General features: G+C 54.7%; 2 protein-coding genes and 1 non-coding gene across 4 annotated transcripts; all 3 read right to left on the reverse strand.

Moving 5' to 3' along the window:
• Window positions 1-447: 447 nt before the first annotated feature.
• On the reverse strand, window positions 448-16100 carry PTPN6 (protein tyrosine phosphatase non-receptor type 6). Of its 2 annotated transcripts, none has more exons than XM_037068333.1 (16): window positions 15779-16100; window positions 10255-10377; window positions 9844-10038; window positions 7146-7335; window positions 6870-6986; window positions 6650-6763; window positions 5978-6074; window positions 5500-5579; window positions 5151-5300; window positions 3954-4085; window positions 3679-3833; window positions 1852-1919; window positions 1603-1754; window positions 1410-1501; window positions 882-1023; window positions 448-648 (listed from the first exon to the last, which is right to left on the reverse strand). In XM_037068333.1, the coding sequence occupies exons 1-15, from the start codon at window positions 15790-15792 to the stop codon at window positions 909-911; spliced, it is 1794 nt and encodes a 597-aa protein (XP_036924228.1). In that variant the 5' UTR covers window positions 15793-16100; the 3' UTR covers window positions 448-648; window positions 882-908. The 2 variants fall into 2 exon arrangements, with proteins under 2 accessions (XP_036924228.1, XP_036924229.1); XM_037068334.1 differs by lacking the exon at window positions 15779-16100 and adding an exon at window positions 10466-10639.
• Window positions 16101-16475: 375 nt separating this feature from the next.
• CUNH12orf57 (chromosome unknown C12orf57 homolog) lies at window positions 16476-18081 on the reverse strand. The gene is made up of 3 exons (XM_037068336.1): window positions 17922-18081; window positions 17440-17616; window positions 16476-16707 (listed from the first exon to the last, which is right to left on the reverse strand). Exons 1-3 carry the CDS (start codon window positions 17971-17973, stop codon window positions 16556-16558), a joined length of 381 nt encoding a protein of 126 aa, XP_036924231.1. The 5' UTR covers window positions 17974-18081; the 3' UTR covers window positions 16476-16555.
• A 167-nt stretch (window positions 18082-18248) lies between these two features.
• On the reverse strand, window positions 18249-18311 carry LOC119002581 (U7 small nuclear RNA). The gene has a single exon (XR_005069774.1). It is a non-coding gene; the product is annotated as a U7 small nuclear RNA (small nuclear RNA).
• Between the last annotated feature and the right edge of the window lie 596 nt (window positions 18312-18907).

Consider the following 18907-nt stretch of genomic DNA (forward strand, 5'->3'; position numbering starts at 1 on the left):
GGCATGCAAGAAGCAACCACACACTGACGTTTCTCTCCCTCTTTCTTTCCTTTTCCCTCTCTCTAAAATTAAACAAACAAATAAAACCTTCAAAAAACTTTTATTTTAAAAAATCAAATAAAAAGCAAGTAACAGTGCCTGACCCATGGCCCACGTGTTACGAATTATTGTTGCCCTTGCGGTCTTTGTGCCTCATCTCAGCAATCTTCACAGCCGCCTGTCAGGGTCATCCTCCACTTCCCAGGGCACAGGCTGAGGAACCCGGCTCACAGCCACACTCTCAGTGTGTTAAGCAGAGTCCGGAGCCAGGTTTATCTGACTGTGAAGACGGAGCTTTTATTCGCCACCCCTCCCCCCACACACCCATGCACACGCCTCTCCCTGCCCACCTGTCCCTCCACCCCCTTCAGCCCTTCCCGCCCAGTAGCACAGAGTTAAAGACCCACACACAGTGGTCCTGGGGTCTTTATTTACAAGAGTAGAGGGTCTGGCCCCACCTGGAGCCTTGCAGGGCTATATACAGGGTCTGGGAGAGGGAGGTGCAGACACGACCATTTAAATTACAATAGAGTTGGGCTGGCAGCTCCTAGGCTCGGGCTGTGGATGGTGGATGTTCACTGGAGGCTTCTACGGAGATCCGGGCTGCTGCTGCACAGAGTAGGGAATGAGGGCGTGAGGGTCTGAGGGCGTGGCTGGAACGTGGGGCGGAACCGGGAGGGCACTTCTGGGAGGGCCGGGAAGGGTGGAGTGAGGCTGCAGCCACCCAGGGCAAGCTCCAGAGCCAGAGGACACTGGGGACAGGGGAGGGGAGATCCCTGGGAAGAGGGGCCAGGGGACACTGGTGTCGGGCAGGGCTGAGCCCTGAGCAGCGGGGGTCATACCATGGCCGCCTCAGGACACTGCCCAGCTCACTTCCTCTTGAGGGAGCCCTTGCTCTTGTCCTTGTCTGCTGACCGCTGCTTCTTCACCTTCTCCTCCCTCTTGTTCTTACTCTGCAGGTTCTCATATACATCTTCCTTGTGTCTGTGGCGGAGTGGGCAAGTGTGGGCAGTTGGCCCAGGTGAGGAGGCAGTGCAGCCTTACCCAGCACCAGCAGCCCCTTTGGGCCACTCTACCTCACAGGCGAGAAAACTGAGGCCAGGAGATGGAGGAGATCTGGTCACTCTCCTTACACTAGACGAGGAGCTCCTTGGGAGCAGAGGCTCCATCTCACACCTTTAATCTACTACCAGCAACCAGCACAGGGACAGAAAGGGCACTTGGGAAACACTAAACACAGGTCCAAGCTTGAACTTGAACCTGTGTCTCCTCAACAACAGCACTTGGACAAATGCCGGAAAGAGAGGGTCCAGCTGGGGAGGAGAAAGGGATGAATCCTGAGAGGTGGCAGGCAGGGAGGGGTCACTCACTTGGAAGAGGTGCGAAAGGCCTTGGCATGGGCATTCTTCATGGCGGGGGGGTAGGAGATGTTCCCGTACTCTGACTCCTGGCCCTTCTGGGACTGTAGGCAGAGGTGTGGTGGGAGGGCAGTGGTCTCAAGCAGAACCAGGTGATGCCCACCTCTCTCCCCAGCCCCACCCCCAGGCTCTGCTTGGCACGCACCTGCATGACCTCCAGTTTCCTCTTGGTGGTTTCAATGAACTGGGCGATGGCCACGTAGATGAACTTGTACTGCGCCTCCGTCTGCACCATGCCCGAGCGCTGTGCCCGCACCATCTGGATTGTCTTCTGGATGTCAATGTCACAGTCGAGCCCTGAGCAGGGATGACAGCTGGACCTCAGGCCCAGGTGGAAGGGGACACGAGGAGCTGCTCACCCACCCGACCAGCTGCACCTCCCGGCAGCCCTCACCTTTGGTGGAGATGCTCTCCATGAGCATGTCAATGACAATGATGGTGCCCGTACGGCCGATGCCCGCGCTGGGGAGAGAAGGGGGCACTGTCGGAGGCCAGTCCACACCTCCCCAGGAAGGGGGCCCAGAGCTCCTCTCCAGCCACCACTCTTTCCACTTCCTCCACTCCCTGCAGCAACTCCTTGTTTCTGGCCAGTGGCTGCTGCGAACCCAGGAAGACCCAGGACCCCCAGTCCCACCGCCATCCTGCCCACCCCCCTCCCTGGGACATAATGGTCTCTGAAACCCTTGGCCTGAGGGAGGTCTTCCCCTTCTCCCTTCCCAAGTCCTCTTTGGAGCTTCTTTCTTCAGGGCTTCATTTCCCTTTTTTTTTAGACCCTGATGGCAGAAAAAGGGCAGCCCTCAGACAGCGGGGTGCAGGGCACACACGGGTCAGGAGTCGTGGAGGAGCAGTGCAGCAGGTCTGTCTCCCTTCTCCCCCACCTTCTGCCTCCGCCCCTGGGCAAACAGAGCCCAGGAACTTCAGGACCCCACATGGACCTCAGTCCCGCCCCGTCTCTGGGCCTGTCAGACTAGTGACCTGAGTCGCGCTAATTTCAAACCCAGATTGTCAAAAATAACCCCCCCTCACCCACTTCCTTCCTGTAACGTCTAAATAAAGGCCATGGGGATTTCAAGAATTGAGTGAGAGTGTGGGGGTGGGAGGCAGCAGGAGGGTCGTTCCTGGTGACGGGTCTGCCCCTCGAAGCAGAGTATGGGGGCACCTCCAGGTCTGGGCCACCCAGCCCTGCCCCAGGAAAAGCAGTTGCTGGTGGGAAGAAAGAAGTTGAGGGCCTCCCGGCCTGGCTCACATGGAGGGAGCGGGAAGAGAAGAGCACAGAGCAGGCTTCTGTGCCCCTGCTCCCTGACAGCACCCACTTCGTGAGGGTTTTCTGTATTGCCAGACCCAATGATAGAATTTCATGTAATCCTCACCACAGCCCTGGGAGATCCTGATTTTACAGATGAGGAAGCTGAGGGTCAGAGAAGTGAAGTAATTTGTCCAAGGTCACCCAGCTGGTGAGTAGAGGAGCTGGAATTTAAACCAGCAGTCTCTGTCCCAGACGCTGGGCCCACACCGCCCCCACCCCGCCCCGGGCCAGGCCGGCTGGGTCAGCCCGTCTGTGGGACTCTGCTCCTCAGACCTGCTTGTCCTTGCTGACTGACCCCCCCAAAAGGAATGGGGTCTTCTGATCATGAACATGAGGGTCTCCCCTGGAGCCAGTGGTGTATGTGGCCCCCTGAAGACATCACCTGTCCCTGCACACTCAGGCCGAGTAGGAGGGCACTGGCTGGGAAGGGGAGACGGAACAGCAGTGAGCAGGCCTGCCACTCACAGGGCTGCAGGTAGAAAAGGGGAAGGGACGGGGAGCCCCGCTGACCCCACATGGAGGGCGGTGGGGCCAAGAGAAACGGGCTGAGCGGGCCAGTCTGAGGAAACGGTGACCAGGACCTTGGGTCTTTGTGAGTGCCAGTCTAGACTCTCCCCTGACCCGCTGGCCAGGTCTGTTTCTTCATCTGTCTTTGGCAGGGTTGGACAAGGTGGTACATCCAGGCAGGTCTCTGAGAAAGCCACCCCACGCACAGGATCAGACAGTGGGATTGGTTCAAGCTAGGTTTCACCCATGGATCTGGAGCCCCAGGGAGCCCACAAGAGGCTGGGGAAAGGGGAAGGCAATAAAGGCATTAATACATCAACTGCTTACAGTGTGCATGGCACTCAGCAATATTTACTTGCCAGCTACTATTTCTGTGATCACTACTAATCTATTTATTATTATTCTCACCTGCAATGCACGATGATGGGCCCTGCATGAGGCAGACTTTCCTGCCGCTGATTGACCTGGTCCAGGAAGCTAAGGACGCCCCCAGGCTCGCTGGGGACGCCATGGTCAGGCCAGCTCAGATACTGGTAGTGCCAGATCTCCCGCACCAGGTTCCCCTGGACAGAGCACAAGAGTCAGTGTCCCCTACTCCCACAAAGGACTCCATCCCTCCCAAACCAGACAAGAGAGCAGGTCTGAGAACGGCCCGAAACGGGGTGGCAGCAGGGGACACTCACATTGTCCAGTGGCGAGACCTGTAGGGTGCGGAGTTTGTACTCAGCTGTGTCGTGTTCCCCACAACTGGTTACAGTGTAGGGTCCATACACACGCTGAGCGCCCACCTCTGGCCAATACGGGACGCATTTGTTCTGGAAGGGAAGGTGGGGGTGGAGAATGAGGCAGAGAAGCAGGCGTGAGGCCCGGCGCTCTGGGCCCTGTTCTAGGTCCCCAGTCCTGGTGCTGGCCCAGTCAACATCTCTTAGATGAACGGATGAACTGGCCAGGAGTCAGCGTCTTAGGATCCAGGGCTGAGACTCGACCTTACAAGTCATTCGATGCACACAGTTTGACACACGCACTGCACCTGAAGCTGTGCAAACAACGCAGGGGTTACAAATGCAAATAAGAGGCAGTCTGCACCCCTGCGCCTCCAGGAGCTCACAGAGAGACAGGAAGACAGGGAAAACATGGAGGGGGGCGGGGAGAGAGAGACTAATTCTCCCTCTAGGTTATGGAGGAAATCAGAGATGGCTTCACAGAGGAGGGAGCGTTTGAACTGGGTCTTCATAAATGAGGAGTCTGTCAGGCAGAGATAGTACAGAGAGAGGAAGTTATTTCCTAGCAGCAAGTGAGCTTGTGCAAAAAGGCACAGAAACCTGAAAGAGCCTGGCCCACTGGAGGCAATGGAGGGGCTGGAGGGGCTCTTGGCTGCATGGGGACAGATGGAGGAGGAGCAGGCAGAGTGTTTGCTTCAGGCACTTTAAGGTAGAAGCCCCATTCAAAACCGGGGTCTAGCCCTGGCTGGGCAGCTCAGTTGGTTAGAGCGCCGTCCTGATAGGCCAGGGATGTGGGTCAGATCCCCAGTTAGGGCACATGCAAGAACCGACCAATGAATGCACAAATAAGTAGAACAACAAATCGATGTTTCGCTCTCCCCACCTCCTCTTCTCTCTCTAAAATCAATAAATAAGGGTTTTCAAAATTAAAAAAAAAAAACAAAACACCTGAGTCTGGAGTCAGGAGAGCCCAAGGCTGGAAGTGGGCATCTGGGAGTCAGAGTGTACCAAGACTTTGTCTCTCTGCCTGTTTCCCAAGAAGGGCTGAACCCTCTGAGGTGCCTTTCTGCCCTGGCATCCTTTGCTTTGATGGTGGTGAGCAATGAGTACTGGGGAGGGGGGGTGGGGGTCAGGGGGCGGCGAGGGGCCCAGTCTTACCCGGCCTTTCTCCACCTCCCGGGTGGTCATGACGATGACACGGCTGTTCTCCTGCCATATCATCTGCCAGAAGTCGTTGACCGTGGCATCTAGGCAGCCCTGGCTGGCGATGTAGGTCTTAGCATTCTCATCAGGGCCTAGCAGCTGGTTCTGGATGCAAGTGCGGAAAGACATACACCAGGACTGTGGGCCTCCCGGCTCAGGACACGTCCTTTGCCCCCACCACCCTCAGCCACACAAGTCATCAGCTTTGACTTTGCCCACGCACCTCTGGACCTGGTGGCCCCCTGAGATGGGGAATCCCCAGGGCCCAGCCTCTCCTCCTGTGTGACTTGAGGGCAACACTGACCTTGATGTAGTTGGCATTGATGTAGTCAGACCCAGGGATGTTGCTGTCACGCCCTTGCAGGATCACTCGGCTGTGGTCGACTGAGAGTGAGCAGAGAGGAGGCCAGAAGGGCCGGGGTCAGTAGGAACTCATCCAGCCCCTGGGTCAGGCCCTTCCTAACCTCGCAGGCTATTCTTGTCCGAGAGGCCACGAGGGTCTCAGAGCCCTGTGGGCTGGCAGGGCACCGGCGGGAGTCGGGGTGGAGGTTTCAAAGGAAGGACAGTGGTGAGGGTGGTGGGTGCAGGAGGCTCTACTGAGAGGAGCAGAGGCTTTCGGAGGGAGAAGAGGTTCTGCTGTGTGTGGGGGGAGGGGCACAGACCCTCCCTGTGATGGGCGTAGAGACGCTATGATGGGGGAGGGTGGCTGAGGGAAGGAGAACCTCCTGGGTGAATGGATGTTGCTTGGGGGTGGGGGAGACGGAGGCTGTGGGGGCGCTCACAGGGGAGAATGTTCTTGTAACGGTTCTTGCTCTTGTTCTCTGGCCGCTGCCCTTCCAGCCGCTCGTGCAGGTTCTTCACCTCCTGCTTCTGCAGACTCTGAGGGGCAAGAGGGGGCAGTGGAGCATCAGCCCGCAAGAGGGGTGTCCGTGGCTGGACACAACATGGGGCAGATCAGCCCTGGCAGGGTAGCTCGGGTGGTTAGAGCGTCACCCCTATACACTAAGGTTACTGGTTTGGTGCCGCATCAGGGCGCATAAAAGAAGCAAACAATAAATGCGTAAATAAGTGGGACAACGAATCGATGTTTCTCTCTCTCTCTCCCTTCCTCTCTCTCTCTAAAATCAATCAATAATTTTTTACATTATTTTTTTTTAATTTATTTATCTTTAGAGGGGAAGGGAAGGAGAGAAGGAGAGAACTATCAATGTATGGTTGCCTCTCGTGAGTGCCCCCTGCAGGGCACTGGCCTGCAACCCAGGCATGTGCCCTGACTGGGAATCGAACCGCGATCATGTGGTTCGCAGGCCCGCGCTCAATCCACTGAGCTACACCAGCCAGGGCATAAAATCAATCAAAAATTTTTCTTCAATAGGGCATATTAGCATCAGGAGTGGAGAGAGAGGGGTTTCTTCCACCCCATGCTAGACACCTTGATGGCCCCCATCACACACCTCAAACTCCTCCCAGAAGCCGGCCTTGGCTGTGTCCTCCGACTCTTGCTTCTTGTTCAGTTCCAAGACCCGGTTCTCAATGTCAGCCGCGTTCACCCGTGTGGCATAGTATGGCTGGGGTGGGGGAGGATGAGAAGTCAGAGACTTCCAGACCTCAGAGGCTCATGCGGCCAAGGGACTGCTCATGGGGAGGAAGGAGGCAGCTAGGGCCACCCCTCACCTGCCGTAGGTAGACAAAAGCGCCCGAGGCCTCCTCAATCCCGGTCTTCTTGAAATGCTCCACCAGGTCCGTGAGGCTGTCAAAGGTCTCTGAACCACCCACCGTGTAGCGTCCACCCTGAGGGATACCAAGTCAGGCCACCCCACAGGGCCTGAGTCTCCCTCCCTCTACCCCCAGCCTTGGACGGAAGCCCGGCTGATCCTCCCCACCGCCCACACTGTGAACACAGACGGGAGCCCCAGTAAGATGCCTCCCCCCCGCGCCTGGCTGCCTTACCTCACACATGACCTTGATATGGGTGACTTTGAGCGGGGAGCCTGGGCCAGCCTTGGGTTGGTCACTGAGCACGGACAACACAAAATCTCCGGGCTGGCTGAGACTCTCACGAACGAGAAAGGTCCAGGGCTCGCCCTTGGCCTGCAGCAGTGTCTCCGCCTGCCCCCCAGACATGTGGCCATGGTACCACCTAGAAAAGGCAACATCAGCAAAGATGAGTCCTGGGCCAAGGGGCAGTTACTGAACAGAGATGCTCACAGGGCAGGGGAACCGAGTATCTGTGATGTGCTAGGCACCGTGCTAGATGCTTTCAAACCCACCACAATATTTAGGTCCGTTACTCACAAAAATACAGAGGTAGGTACCACCCCCATTTTACAGATGAGAAAACTGAGGCTGGCAATTACACATTGGCCCAAGGCCCTTGCTGATTCAAGGCAAGCCTCAGGAGTGCTAACCAGGTCCACCTCTGGAAGTTTAAGACAAAAGCAGAAAGGCAGGCTATATCCAGAATATTTGCAGGGGAGAAGCCCAGGAAGAGTCTTCATCAAAGACGGGGCTAAGCTAGGGAAAGAGAACTGAGAGTAAGAGAAATGCAAAGGTCAAACCACAGAGAGCCATGGAGATGGGAGAGACGGAAGTCACCAGGGAGGCAGGATGGGGAGAACTCCCCCAGGAGGCGGGGAAGACAGACAACCCTCTGGGGAGAGGGGTTTGGGGGGCTCTGGGGTGACCAGGGATGATGCCATTGAAAGGCAAGCTGGGGTTCGGAGGGGCTCAAAGGGGCTCAAAGGGGCAAAAAGCAGAACTAGGACCTTTCCCCAAAGCACACCCCCTTCCCAGGAGGAAACTGTAGCCCCACAATGCCCAGCCCCACAGGAAACCACGTGATGGAAAAAACACAAAACTCCTTCTGGGGAGAGAGTGAGAAGTGAGGTTGTGAGGTTTCCTCAGCCCAGGGACCACGGGAGGGGGGCATTTTCCAACCGCAAGGAAGGGGGGAAAGAGGGAGGGGACCCATCTGTCTCACCCATCTCACTCCAGCCCAGAGAAGACCACAGCTCAGAGACCTCCAGAGTCCCCTGGAGGTCTCCCCTGGCCACCCCATCCCACCACTTAAGAACAGGCTTGAGTGCCAGGGCAATGAGGAGGGGTCCAGCTCTCTCCCCCCAGGCCCCAGGATGAGGAAGTTTCCATGCAAATGTCAGGCTGACCACAGGCACAGAGCTGGCCATCAAGGGGACAAATGCAAATTCCTGCCGAGGAGGAGGAGGGGCAGCAGCCAAGGCCCAGACACAGACAGAGGCTTTGAGAAAGAGCTTCCTACACACTTCCAGGGTCAGGGGTGAGCCCAGGCGCTCAGGCGTGGGTAACCAAAAGGGCTCTTCGAGTCAGCTTCCCTGGTCTTAACTACCCCTGGCCCCAGCTCGGTTCTTCTCCTGTTTCTCCCAAATGATGTGAACCAGGCCTCTGTCTCCTCCCCACAGGGGGGTTTACTCAGCTCCTTTTCCTCCCTCCAGATCAATACCCAACCTACTGATTCTCTATGGCCTGGCCACCCCATTCTCCTCTAGCAGGACAGAGACTGGCCGTGGGCAAGGGAAGAGAGAGGACATGAGAAGTTCCGAGGGTGTGGCTGACAAACTCCCATGCGTGCTGCAGGTGAGACAGAGGGACAGGGTGACAAAGCACTGAGGAGGGCAACGACGGGCAAGACCATCAACGCTGGGGAGTCACTCCTGGAAGATGTGGCTTCAACGGAAGCGGATCAGTAGCTTCACGTTGACTGGAGAGAGGTCTCTTAGTGGTGGGACAGGGGGCCTGCATGTCACCTCATCCAGTTCTAAGTTTTAATCAGTGACTTGAACAAAAATACTGATGCAACTTGGGAGGCAAGCATCTCACAAACACTGAAAACCAACAGAACCAAGTTCAGAATCATTTCAACAATCCATACACAAGTACAGTAGAAGGGCAAGTTGGCTTGGCCCCAGGAGTGTGGAGGTAAAAAAAAATTCCTAGAGTTTTCCAGCTACCCTTTGCCTTAACAGGAGCTGTCATTGAGGTAGCCGCCACAAGGAGCCGCTACCTGAGACGCTGAGTGCTCGGGTGCCCCCACCTCCCACCCAGACTTTAGGGAGACTACCTGGGGTGTGGCCAGCCCAGGCCTGGGGCCACATCTTTGGAGCCAAAGGGATGGAAGGGAAATGCCTTGAGCATTACCCTATGCCTAGGTGCTAGGCCCTTGCCCATGTGACTGTGTGTCACAGGGACGCCCGACCCAGCCCCAAGGTGGACCGGTCCCCTCTGGTTTGCTGAGATAAGGCAGTAAGTGTCCTCATAGATGTTAGTCCCTGCGCTCCTTCTCAGCATCCACCTCTCCCTGCATTAACCTGTGCTGGAGGAGGGAATAGTTACAGGAAGTCAGATTCAGTTCCATAGAAGGAAGGAGAGCTTTCTAACAACAAAGGTGGCCACAAGGAACAGCCTCTCTGTCACCAGGAATGCCTGGGTTTTCATCTGACGGGGACCCTGAAGAAGGGCGAGGCAACCTCTTGCATCCCCAGGGGCTGATGGGAAGGGGTGGGCAGTTAGTCCTCGGAGACACGGCCTCAGGCTCACATGGAAGAAAGAGGGCCACAGAGGAGCCAGCATGGGGAAGGAGCTGACAGGCCGCGGTGGAAGCAGGGCCCCTCACCTCTCACTGGTAGGGTCAGAGCAGTTAAGCGGGTACTTGAGGTGGATGATGGTGCCATCGCGGTCCTGGAGGACGCCGTGCTGCTGCGTGTAGTACTCCACTAGCTCCGTCAGTGTCGCAAACTTCTCCCCTCCATACAGGTCGTAGAAATCCCCCGAGTTCTGGATGCGAATGTGGGTCACCTGATCCCCTACCCTGCAGGACACCAGGGAGTGAGGCCGGTGGGTGCAGGAATAGAGGTGGGGAGGGCTGGGAAGGGGCTGAGTGTGGGGCACACACAGGATGGCATGGACAAATACAGGGACAGGGAGGGACATGCTGGCTCTGGGGGATGGGGAGTCGGCAGTGCCATGAGGGAACCAGAATAAACAGCCAAAATACTGGTCCTGAGTGGAGCTGAGGGCCACCTACCTGACAGAAAGGGAGAAGTCGCCCTGGTTCTTACGACTCGGCCGAGCCAGGAAACTGCCCGGGACACCTCGGCCCTTGAGCAGGGTCTCTGCGTCCAGCCCACTGAGGTCTCGATGAAACCACCTAGGAGGCCCAGGAGGGCGGTGAGGAGAGGTCGCATGGGCTCCAGGTCACCCATGCTTCCTGCCTACCGTGGGTCCCAGGCCCTTACCTCACCATCCTGGGGGCTCCCCAAGAGGAAAGGGGTGCAGGGAACGAGGTGGTGCCGGGAGTCCGGGCAAGTGGAGCACGCTAGGGGTGAGCCTCCACCGCAACCCTCCGCGCCCAGATCACCTTACCACCCCTGTCCTCCTGGTTCTGGGGCTGCCACTCCGATGGCTTAGGGCTGCCGGCAGGGCGGGGACAGGAAGGGGCGCGGCCCCCTTGGGGGAACTCACTGTACTTCTCATTTTAGAGCGGAGGGAAGGGAAGCAGAGCCCGTGGAGATGGGGGTGGGGACAGGGCCCACTCCCCACGTCTGCCATCAAAGGCCTCCGGAGCATGGCATTGCACAAATAAGGACACATATGTGCCTGGCACCCCCCAAGCAAAGGCCATGCTCCATGCATGTAACCCCACACAGTCACATGCCATCTCTCGCTGCTCTACACAGCCTTCCCTGGTCCAAGGTAACAGTAATGGTCATGGCGATCACTGCCATTGAGTGGAAACTTGCCGTCCACCAGGCACTGTGCTTTAAAGGCCTTATCTGATCTACCCCTTACAATAGCCTAAGAAGCTGGTACTTTCTTTACCTCCATGTTACAGACAAGGAACCTGAGGCTCTGGGAGTGTAGGGCACTTGTCCAAGGTCACCCAGTCAGTAAGTGGCAGTGTCACAGCAAAACTCGGCCTGTCTGGTTCTAAAGCCAGTGATCTTAGTTACCATATGCCGGCTCTCTAGGCTTCAAACAACACAGGTGAGAGCCCCGGCTGATGCAGCTCAGTGCATTGAGAGTGGGCTGCGAACCAAAGTGTCACCAGTTCGATTCCCAGTCAGGGCACAAGCCTGGGTTGTGGGCCAGGTCCCCATTTGGAGGCACACAAGAGGCAACCACCCATTGATGTTTCTCTCCTTCCTTTCCTCTCTCTCTCTAAATATAAATAAAATCTAAAAACAAAACCCTGAAAAAAAAGACATAGGTGAGAGCCTCCTCTTCCACTGAGGCTGCAGCAGGAGCAGGAGAGTCCCTAACAGGCAAGACACGCAGGCGCTTACAACGGAAGGGGTGCCCTTGCCTTCCCGACACACACAGATGAAGAGGGGCGACTGAGGCACAATGGCCCTTGTGCGGCCTGTCAGACTTGCACGTTTTCTACTTCTTATCCCCAGGCCTTTGCTCCACCCTGCCCTAACCATGTAGGTGGAGCCCAGGAAAGAAATGGGGGAGAGGGGGTGCAGAGTGGGGGAAGCAGGTGGGGGCAGGGTTGCTAGGCCCTTTGGGTCCAACCAGCCTATGCCTGAGCCATAGATGCTCGCCAAGTGGGTCTGGTGTGAATCAGCCAGAGCCCAGAACAACTAGGGATGTGTCTCCTGGGGCCTGGGGCCAAGGTCCCTGCCATGGCTGATATTCTCAAGGCTGGTTGACCTTGAGCGACCATACACACTAAAAGCCTATGATGCACTCTGTGTGTGATTCCAGTACAAACACTGCCCAACCAAAATGAGATGAAAGACACCCAACAAAGAATATAAAAGAATCATATCAGTGGCTTCCCCTAGAGAGGGAGACTGGGCTGGCTGGAGGAGAGGGCTGGGAGGGACATTCTCCTTTATATCTTTTTGAAAACTTACAGCACAGGCATGCATTCCCTTTATAAAAATAAATTCACCCTGTCCTGCATGGCTCAGTGGATTGAGCACCAGACTGCAAAGCAAAGGGTCGCCAGGTGGATTCCCAGTCAGGGAACATGCCTGGGTTGTGGGCCAGGTCCCCAGTAGGGGGCGCACAAGAGGCAACCACACATTGGTGTTTCTCTCTCTCTTTCTCCTTCCCTTCCCCTTACTCTAAAAAATAAATAAAATCTTTTAAAAAATAATAAAAATAAATTGACTGGGAGAACGCAATTTCCAGGGAAGCTCTGGGGTGTTGGTAATGCCCTACATCTTGATCTAGGCAGCGCATACATGAGAGTGTATTAATCTGAGGTTCATTAGGCTGTGCGCTTAATACCCATGCACAGTGTGTATACCATACCTAATTTAAATATAAGGAAAAATAGATAACACTGTTAAAGCCCCCCAAAAGTCTATTTCCCTATGATGACTACTATGTCATTTGTTGAAACATCTAACATCAATGTCCACCCTAGGGCTTTTTTTTTAAAGTTTTTATTTATTTATTTTTAGATAGAGGGGAAGGGAAGGAGAAAGAGAGGCAGAGAAATGTCAATGTGTGGTTGCTCTCACATGCCCCCAGCTGGGGACCCAGCCCACAACCCAGGCATGTGCTCTGACTGAAAACCAAACCAGGGACACCTTGTTTTGCAGGCCCATGCTCAATCCACTGAGCCACACCAGCCAGGGCCCCACCTTAGGGCTTTTTATCCCCTCTTTCTGGTACTTGGGGGACTTGCTCAGTCTGTTTATTGCATGGTCTAACACTAACTACCCTTCCGTCTCTGACAGCCACACAGAAAGACCACGAGCTCTCTCCCACAGCAGGGGCAAGGAGAGCGGATGCACGGTCCACTCTGCCACAGAGGGCCCCTGCCAGTCTCACTTACCTCCAAGGGCTCGAAGCTCACACAATGCCTTGCATAGAGTGCACGTCCAACAAACAAGCTCATCAGTACCCACGCCCCTACATGGTCATAAGTCCTGGTCCTTCAAATATACCCCTTGCTTGTCACCTACAGATGTGCACACATACACAGAGTCATCCATCTATGTACACACAGTCCTACTACATGCACCTTGTCCTCCATGTCGGACACAAATACCCACGTGGAGTTGTGTTGGTGGTACAGCGGTGAGTGTAGCTGCCTTCCAGACACCCGCATGGACACCTCGTCCCGACCCCACACAAAGCTGCAGGCCCACGCTCAGCTCTGAACATCTGCTGCATCCCGATCCCAGGCCAATGGCCTTCTGGGGCTTAACCCCATGTGGTAGGAAGAAACTAGCTAGGCTCTGACTCACGGAAGAGGCAGGAATTTTTCTGAAGAGTGTCAAGCCAGAAGACAGACCCTAAGGTAAGATGTACAGAATCTGACGTCTCCTTAACAGGAAAATAAGTAACAACTGTCTTCCTTACTTTGGCAGAAGTGCTCTGGTGCTGGTGGAGCACTCGCATACACAGAGTCCTGCCTGGGCCTCATGCCTCCCTGTGACATAGGGACGATTTTCCCCGTTTTTTAAGGGAGGAAGACAAGCTCAAAGAGGCTGAGAGTTACAAAAGTCAGAGCCTAACAGCTCTGAAAAAAAATATTCACAGGGGAAGCAGGGAGTTAAAGGGAGACAGAGATCTGTGGTGCTGCAGAAAGACCGTCAGTCTAGAAGGGCAAACCAGGCAAAATAATCTCAGGAGAGGGATTGAGCCTCAGCATCCACACCCGAAATATGGGCTTAACATTATTTCCCAAATACTGGTACCAAAAACCTGATGTGTAGTAGGGTTTTAGTGCCAACAGCTTCTATGTTGCAAATTAATCCACAAGCACCTTAAAAAGCACCTTAAAAAGTAATCCACATGCCAACCCTATTCAGTAGGTCTCATTAGCCCAATTTTAGAAACAAAAATGAAGGCTTGGAGAAGTTAAGTAACTTGCCCAAGGTCACAGGCTCGTGAGAGAGAAGGTGGACAACCAAGGCTATCTGATACCAGAGCTGGTCGTCCTTCCTGACACACTCACCACGCTGCTGGAGCAAGCTTCACTGGGAAGTGGGGAGGTGTTGGCATGGCCCACGGGAGGAGCGGGGAGGCTGGCACTCCTGGGAGGCAGTGCCAAGGTGGCAGGCCCAGGACCCACTTGAGCAGGGCTGGGTGTGAGGGAGCCACCCCTCCGCTGCCAAGCTGCCCTGAGAGGTGGGGACCTGTTGCAGAGGATCTTTCTAGACCAGGCTGAGGAGCCAAGGAAGGATTCTGCAGCAGGAGAGGCTTTACCACCCACCTACTAGGAAGATGAGCGTGGCAGGCGAATAAAAGGGAGCAGAGCAGGTAGCTCTGGCTGGTGTGGCTCAGTGGACTGAGTGCTGGCCTGCGAACCGAAAGGTCGCAGGTTGGATTCCTGGTCAGGCCACACGCCTGGGTGGTGGGCCAGGTCCCCAGTTGAGAGGCGACTAATCAATATATCTCAAAAAAAATAAAATAAAATAAAAGGCATCAGGGAAACCAATAGATTGGGTAAGAGCCGCTGACAGTGACTGGGCGTGGGCTGGGGAAGGCAGCACAAGTGGGAAAGAGGGGCCACCAACCCACCAACCCACCGACACTCCAGCAAGTCTTGGCTGTGAGGCCCCCACTCTAACAGGTCTGGCTAGGCCCTGCCTTCCTCTTCACTTCCTCACTTCAGGCTCACTGTCCTTGTGTCCCCATTCCCCCGGCAAGGCCATCCCCTCGGCCCAGGGTGCTGCACTGGCTCTTCTGGATCTCCGCTCGTCCCCTCCTCAGGAAGGCGCTCCCTGAGCCCTCAAGCTGCTCCTCAAGCGGCAGCCCCAGGGGCCTGATTTTTTGTTTCACTCTGAGAACCTGAAGTCAGCCTGTCTACTGCATTTTTCCTGTGGCTTGTCGCCTCCCACTGAAGGGAGGTTCCATGAATGCAGCGACACGCACACCGGTGTGCTGCAAGAATGCTTAAAACATGCAGCACCCGACCATGTAGTCAGGGGCACTGACCTCTTTTCCCTTAGATTGTCATTTAAAAAAAAAAATGACAACAGCTAACACAACTGTCCGGTCTGAATGAACCAAAATTATACCTAGTTTTTTGGTCAGATCAGCAAAAAACATATTTTTTTAGTGTGCTGCAGAATTTTAGTAATTCATTTATGTGTGCCCTGAGATGAAAAGGGTTGAAAATCACTGTGCTACAGTATTGCCAGCACCTTAAAAAGTACCAGGCACATAAAAGATGGTCACCATGCATCCGTTGAATGAATGATGTAGCAGAGGGGAAAGGAAGTGGAATGAAGGCACACTTTCTCAGGTTTGCCTTTCAGACACACTGTGTTACAGGTGATGCAGGTACCCAGGGGGCCAGGTCTTAAGCAGACAGCAGAAGCAGGGGACCAGAGGCTAAGGAGAGAAAATGCAATGGTGAGAATACACATCTGTCAGGGGAACAGTGCTGGATAAGAAGGGGGAGCCCCCCACCAGGAGCACGAATGAGCCTGGAGTTCCTCCAACCTTGATGCAGACCGAGGGTGGGGAGCAGTGACAAACTGCATTCACAGTCACACACCTGTCAGGAATGAGCATGAACCTTTCTCCTTCCTCCCAAACTAACCGGAGGCTGTAGCATTCAGATGGAACAGGAGACTTACCCATGAGACAGCATCTCCCCCGAGGGATGGGGGTGTCACAGGAAGCGGGTCACAAAGGGCAGGGCTGAACCCAAGGTGCAGCTGTGTAGTGGCCCAAACCTGGTGAAAAATGCTCTGAACTCAGCCACTTCCTCCTCGATGCTGTCCACTGGGCCAATGGTACAGCAGGAACAAGCCTCTGGGCTAATGATCCCCAGATAAGGAACAGGTTGGGGTGGAGCTGGCCTCAGACCACCCACAGCAGCCTGCTTTTCTTTCCAGCTCTACTCCTTGGTCGGGAGTCCAGGGCTGCCGCCTGCCTGTCCAGGGCCTCCTTCCCTTGGGAGGGGAGGAGCCACCTGGAGCTCCACCTGGAGCTCCAGCTGACATGGCAGCAGGAGGGCGGGTGGGGGCAAAGACCAGGAAGTAACCCTGGCCAATCGAACACCAACCAATGGGGAGCTTCTTGGTCCACAGCCACCAACAGGCCTCAGGAAAAGCCCAGAAAGCCCCACTCCTCAGCAGAGGTGCTGCCTGTGCAGGCCCACCAACCCAGGATGTTGAAGGGCTGGCCCACCATCCTACCCTCCCTTGTACCAGGATTGGTCCCAACAAGAGTATAGGAAGGATCTGGACAGGGAGATGAGCAGCTGGAATGGCAGAGGGAATCTGGGGCCCGGAGGTGGGGTTGTCAGGTCACAAAAGATTGACATGGAGGCTAAGTCACAGGCATGTTTATTATCCTCAGAAACATCAAGATTTTCCCTTCCCAGGAGGTGTTACAGGGGAGGCCAACCCTCAGGAGGCAGCGACGCTACCACCTGAAGCAGGCCCGTGGGGCGGCAGTGTCATGGGAGGCAGAAACAGCGCCTTCAGCTTGCTGGACAGGCTGGCAATCTCGGGATCCTGGGCTTCGTAAGACTTGACCAAGCGGGCAAACTTAAGAACACCTGCAAGGGAGATCTGAGTGTCAACCCACAACCCCAGGGAATGGAGGTGCCCAAGACAAGGAGAGGGATAGCTTGAATATGAGTAACTGGCTGCTCTCCTTCTGGCCAGGTAGCTGCCGGCAAAACAAGGCACATGCAAGACCACTGTCCTGTGGGCTTTGTACCAACCACTTCCTGGTCTACACAGGGCAAAGCTAGATGGGATGTGGTGAATGGAAATATACCAAAGCAGCTACTTCTCACCATCAGGTAAACAACTGTAGTAACTTCATTATAGGAACCCAAAGTGTGAACACTCATGAGATCCGACGTCCATAACCACAATACAGAAAGGCCATGGGCCAACTGGCTTAAATCAGATCTCACCAAAGAAAATGAACTTCCAACCCTCAGGGACAGATTAGCTGAAACACCTTGGATGGGGCTGAAGAAGCCTGCTGTTGTCATGCAGACACCTCACTAAAGATTCCAGAACAGGGTTAGGGTCCAGCTCCGCTGTGACCACCGGCACTTAGTTTACTGCAAGAGCCTGTTTTCTCATCTTAAAATGGAGTAGTAGTATAATCAATGGTAACTACAAAATGCATTTAGGACTTCACCTGGTACAGTTCAGGGAAGACCCTAGGCTCTCAGTGCCAAAACTGTTCATCGGATTGTGGCTGCCGCCGTGTGGCGAGAAGAGAGATGACAGCTCCCAGACTCCACCTCCCCGGCCTTCCCCGCCCGGCCCACCTTCCCCGTCGCAGCTGAAGCCGTAGGCTTTGATAACCTCCTGCTGAATCTGTGTGGCCACCGGCAGCACGAATTGCAGCATCTTGCCCATGTCGTTGCATGCGTTGTCTCGAGCCTCGTCCATGCGTACGGCGTTCTCAGGGGCCGAGAACGCCTGGATCACCTCGGCCAGGACCACTGTGTGACAGATGCAACCCAGGGTAGCGTCCCGCGGGTAGACAAGGGGGGTGGGGTATTGCCAGTAGGCCCAGCCAACAAAGCAAGGAAGAGGGCAAGGAATTAATTAGTGGGCCGAAGCCGTAAAAACCCGATAAACACGGCCCGGGATTTCTCGCTCTAGGGTATCCTTGTTAAAGAAAAGGGAAAAAAATGGTACCGCGGTCCCCGTTTCCCAGCGATGCAAGTGTGTCTCTTACTTTGTTACCCACCACCCGCACCCTCTCCCAGCAGGCAGACAATCCGGTGATGAGAACGCTCCTCACCCTTGGCCTGCTCGGCGCTCAGGGCAGCAGGTTGGGCGGCCACGGACGCCATAGTGGTTTGCACGTGTAGCAAAACCAAAGAAATACTGAGATATAAAAGGTCTCCAAAACTAAAACCTTCACACCCGACTCCAGAAAGGAAAGACGGTAGTTGTCACAACCGGAAATTCCGTCAGTATATCCGTCAGTACAACGTTAAATACTTCACTATGAGGTACCAGTTTCTCCGTGCCCTTTAATGTAACACCCACATACAAACCTACACACGAAAGACATTACTAAAGAACAATAGTCCAGTGATTCTTTTGTTCAGTATGACGCGTAATCGTGGGTCTTCCGGTAAAAACAGGAAGACCTACTAGACAAATTCAAAAAGAGCTGTAAGCACTGCGAGAGTGTGTCTGGAGAGAACATAGGGTATCCATGAACTCCACTATTGGTGAGGGTGAGCTCAGAGCGGCCTTTTCTAATTCTTATTGCTGTAAAATCAATGAGGTGCACTGTAACATCACAAGGAAAAACAGTAGTCTAAGAAACTTGTATCATTCACTTCTAGAGTTTCTGAACATTTGATTCGAGTTTATGCAAATTAAATCGATGCTGATTGGCTGAAAGAAGCTAGCCACACCCTTTAGTTTTTAAGAACGGAGACAGTGATTCGCAGCAGTAAAACCTTGGGACTAAAAGCCCTCTCGCACTTTCCTAAAACGGCTTGTTTAGGAATGTGTGCTGCAGCACACCTTCTAATTTCTCTTTTCTAGGTGTTTGAAACTGTCACCTACTCTTCTCAAACCACAGGGTAGAGACTCCTGGGTTCTAATCTACTTGATCTGTTGAAACCCCGGCCCCTGCTTCATAACCACGTATCAAACTACTGTATGGAAAAGATTCAGACTGGTCGCTCCTGTCAGACCAGTAGCAAATCCGCCTCAAGTCTGAGCATTTCCTAGAACTGACTTTGGCAGAGGCGTGCCTGTCTCAGGCCT

The sequence above is a fragment of the Sturnira hondurensis genome, unplaced genomic scaffold (assembly GCF_014824575.4).
Source record: "Sturnira hondurensis isolate 20B ecotype Veracruz unplaced genomic scaffold, ASM1482457v3 Scaffold0017436, whole genome shotgun sequence".
Lineage (NCBI taxonomy): Eukaryota > Metazoa > Chordata > Mammalia > Chiroptera > Phyllostomidae > Sturnira > Sturnira hondurensis.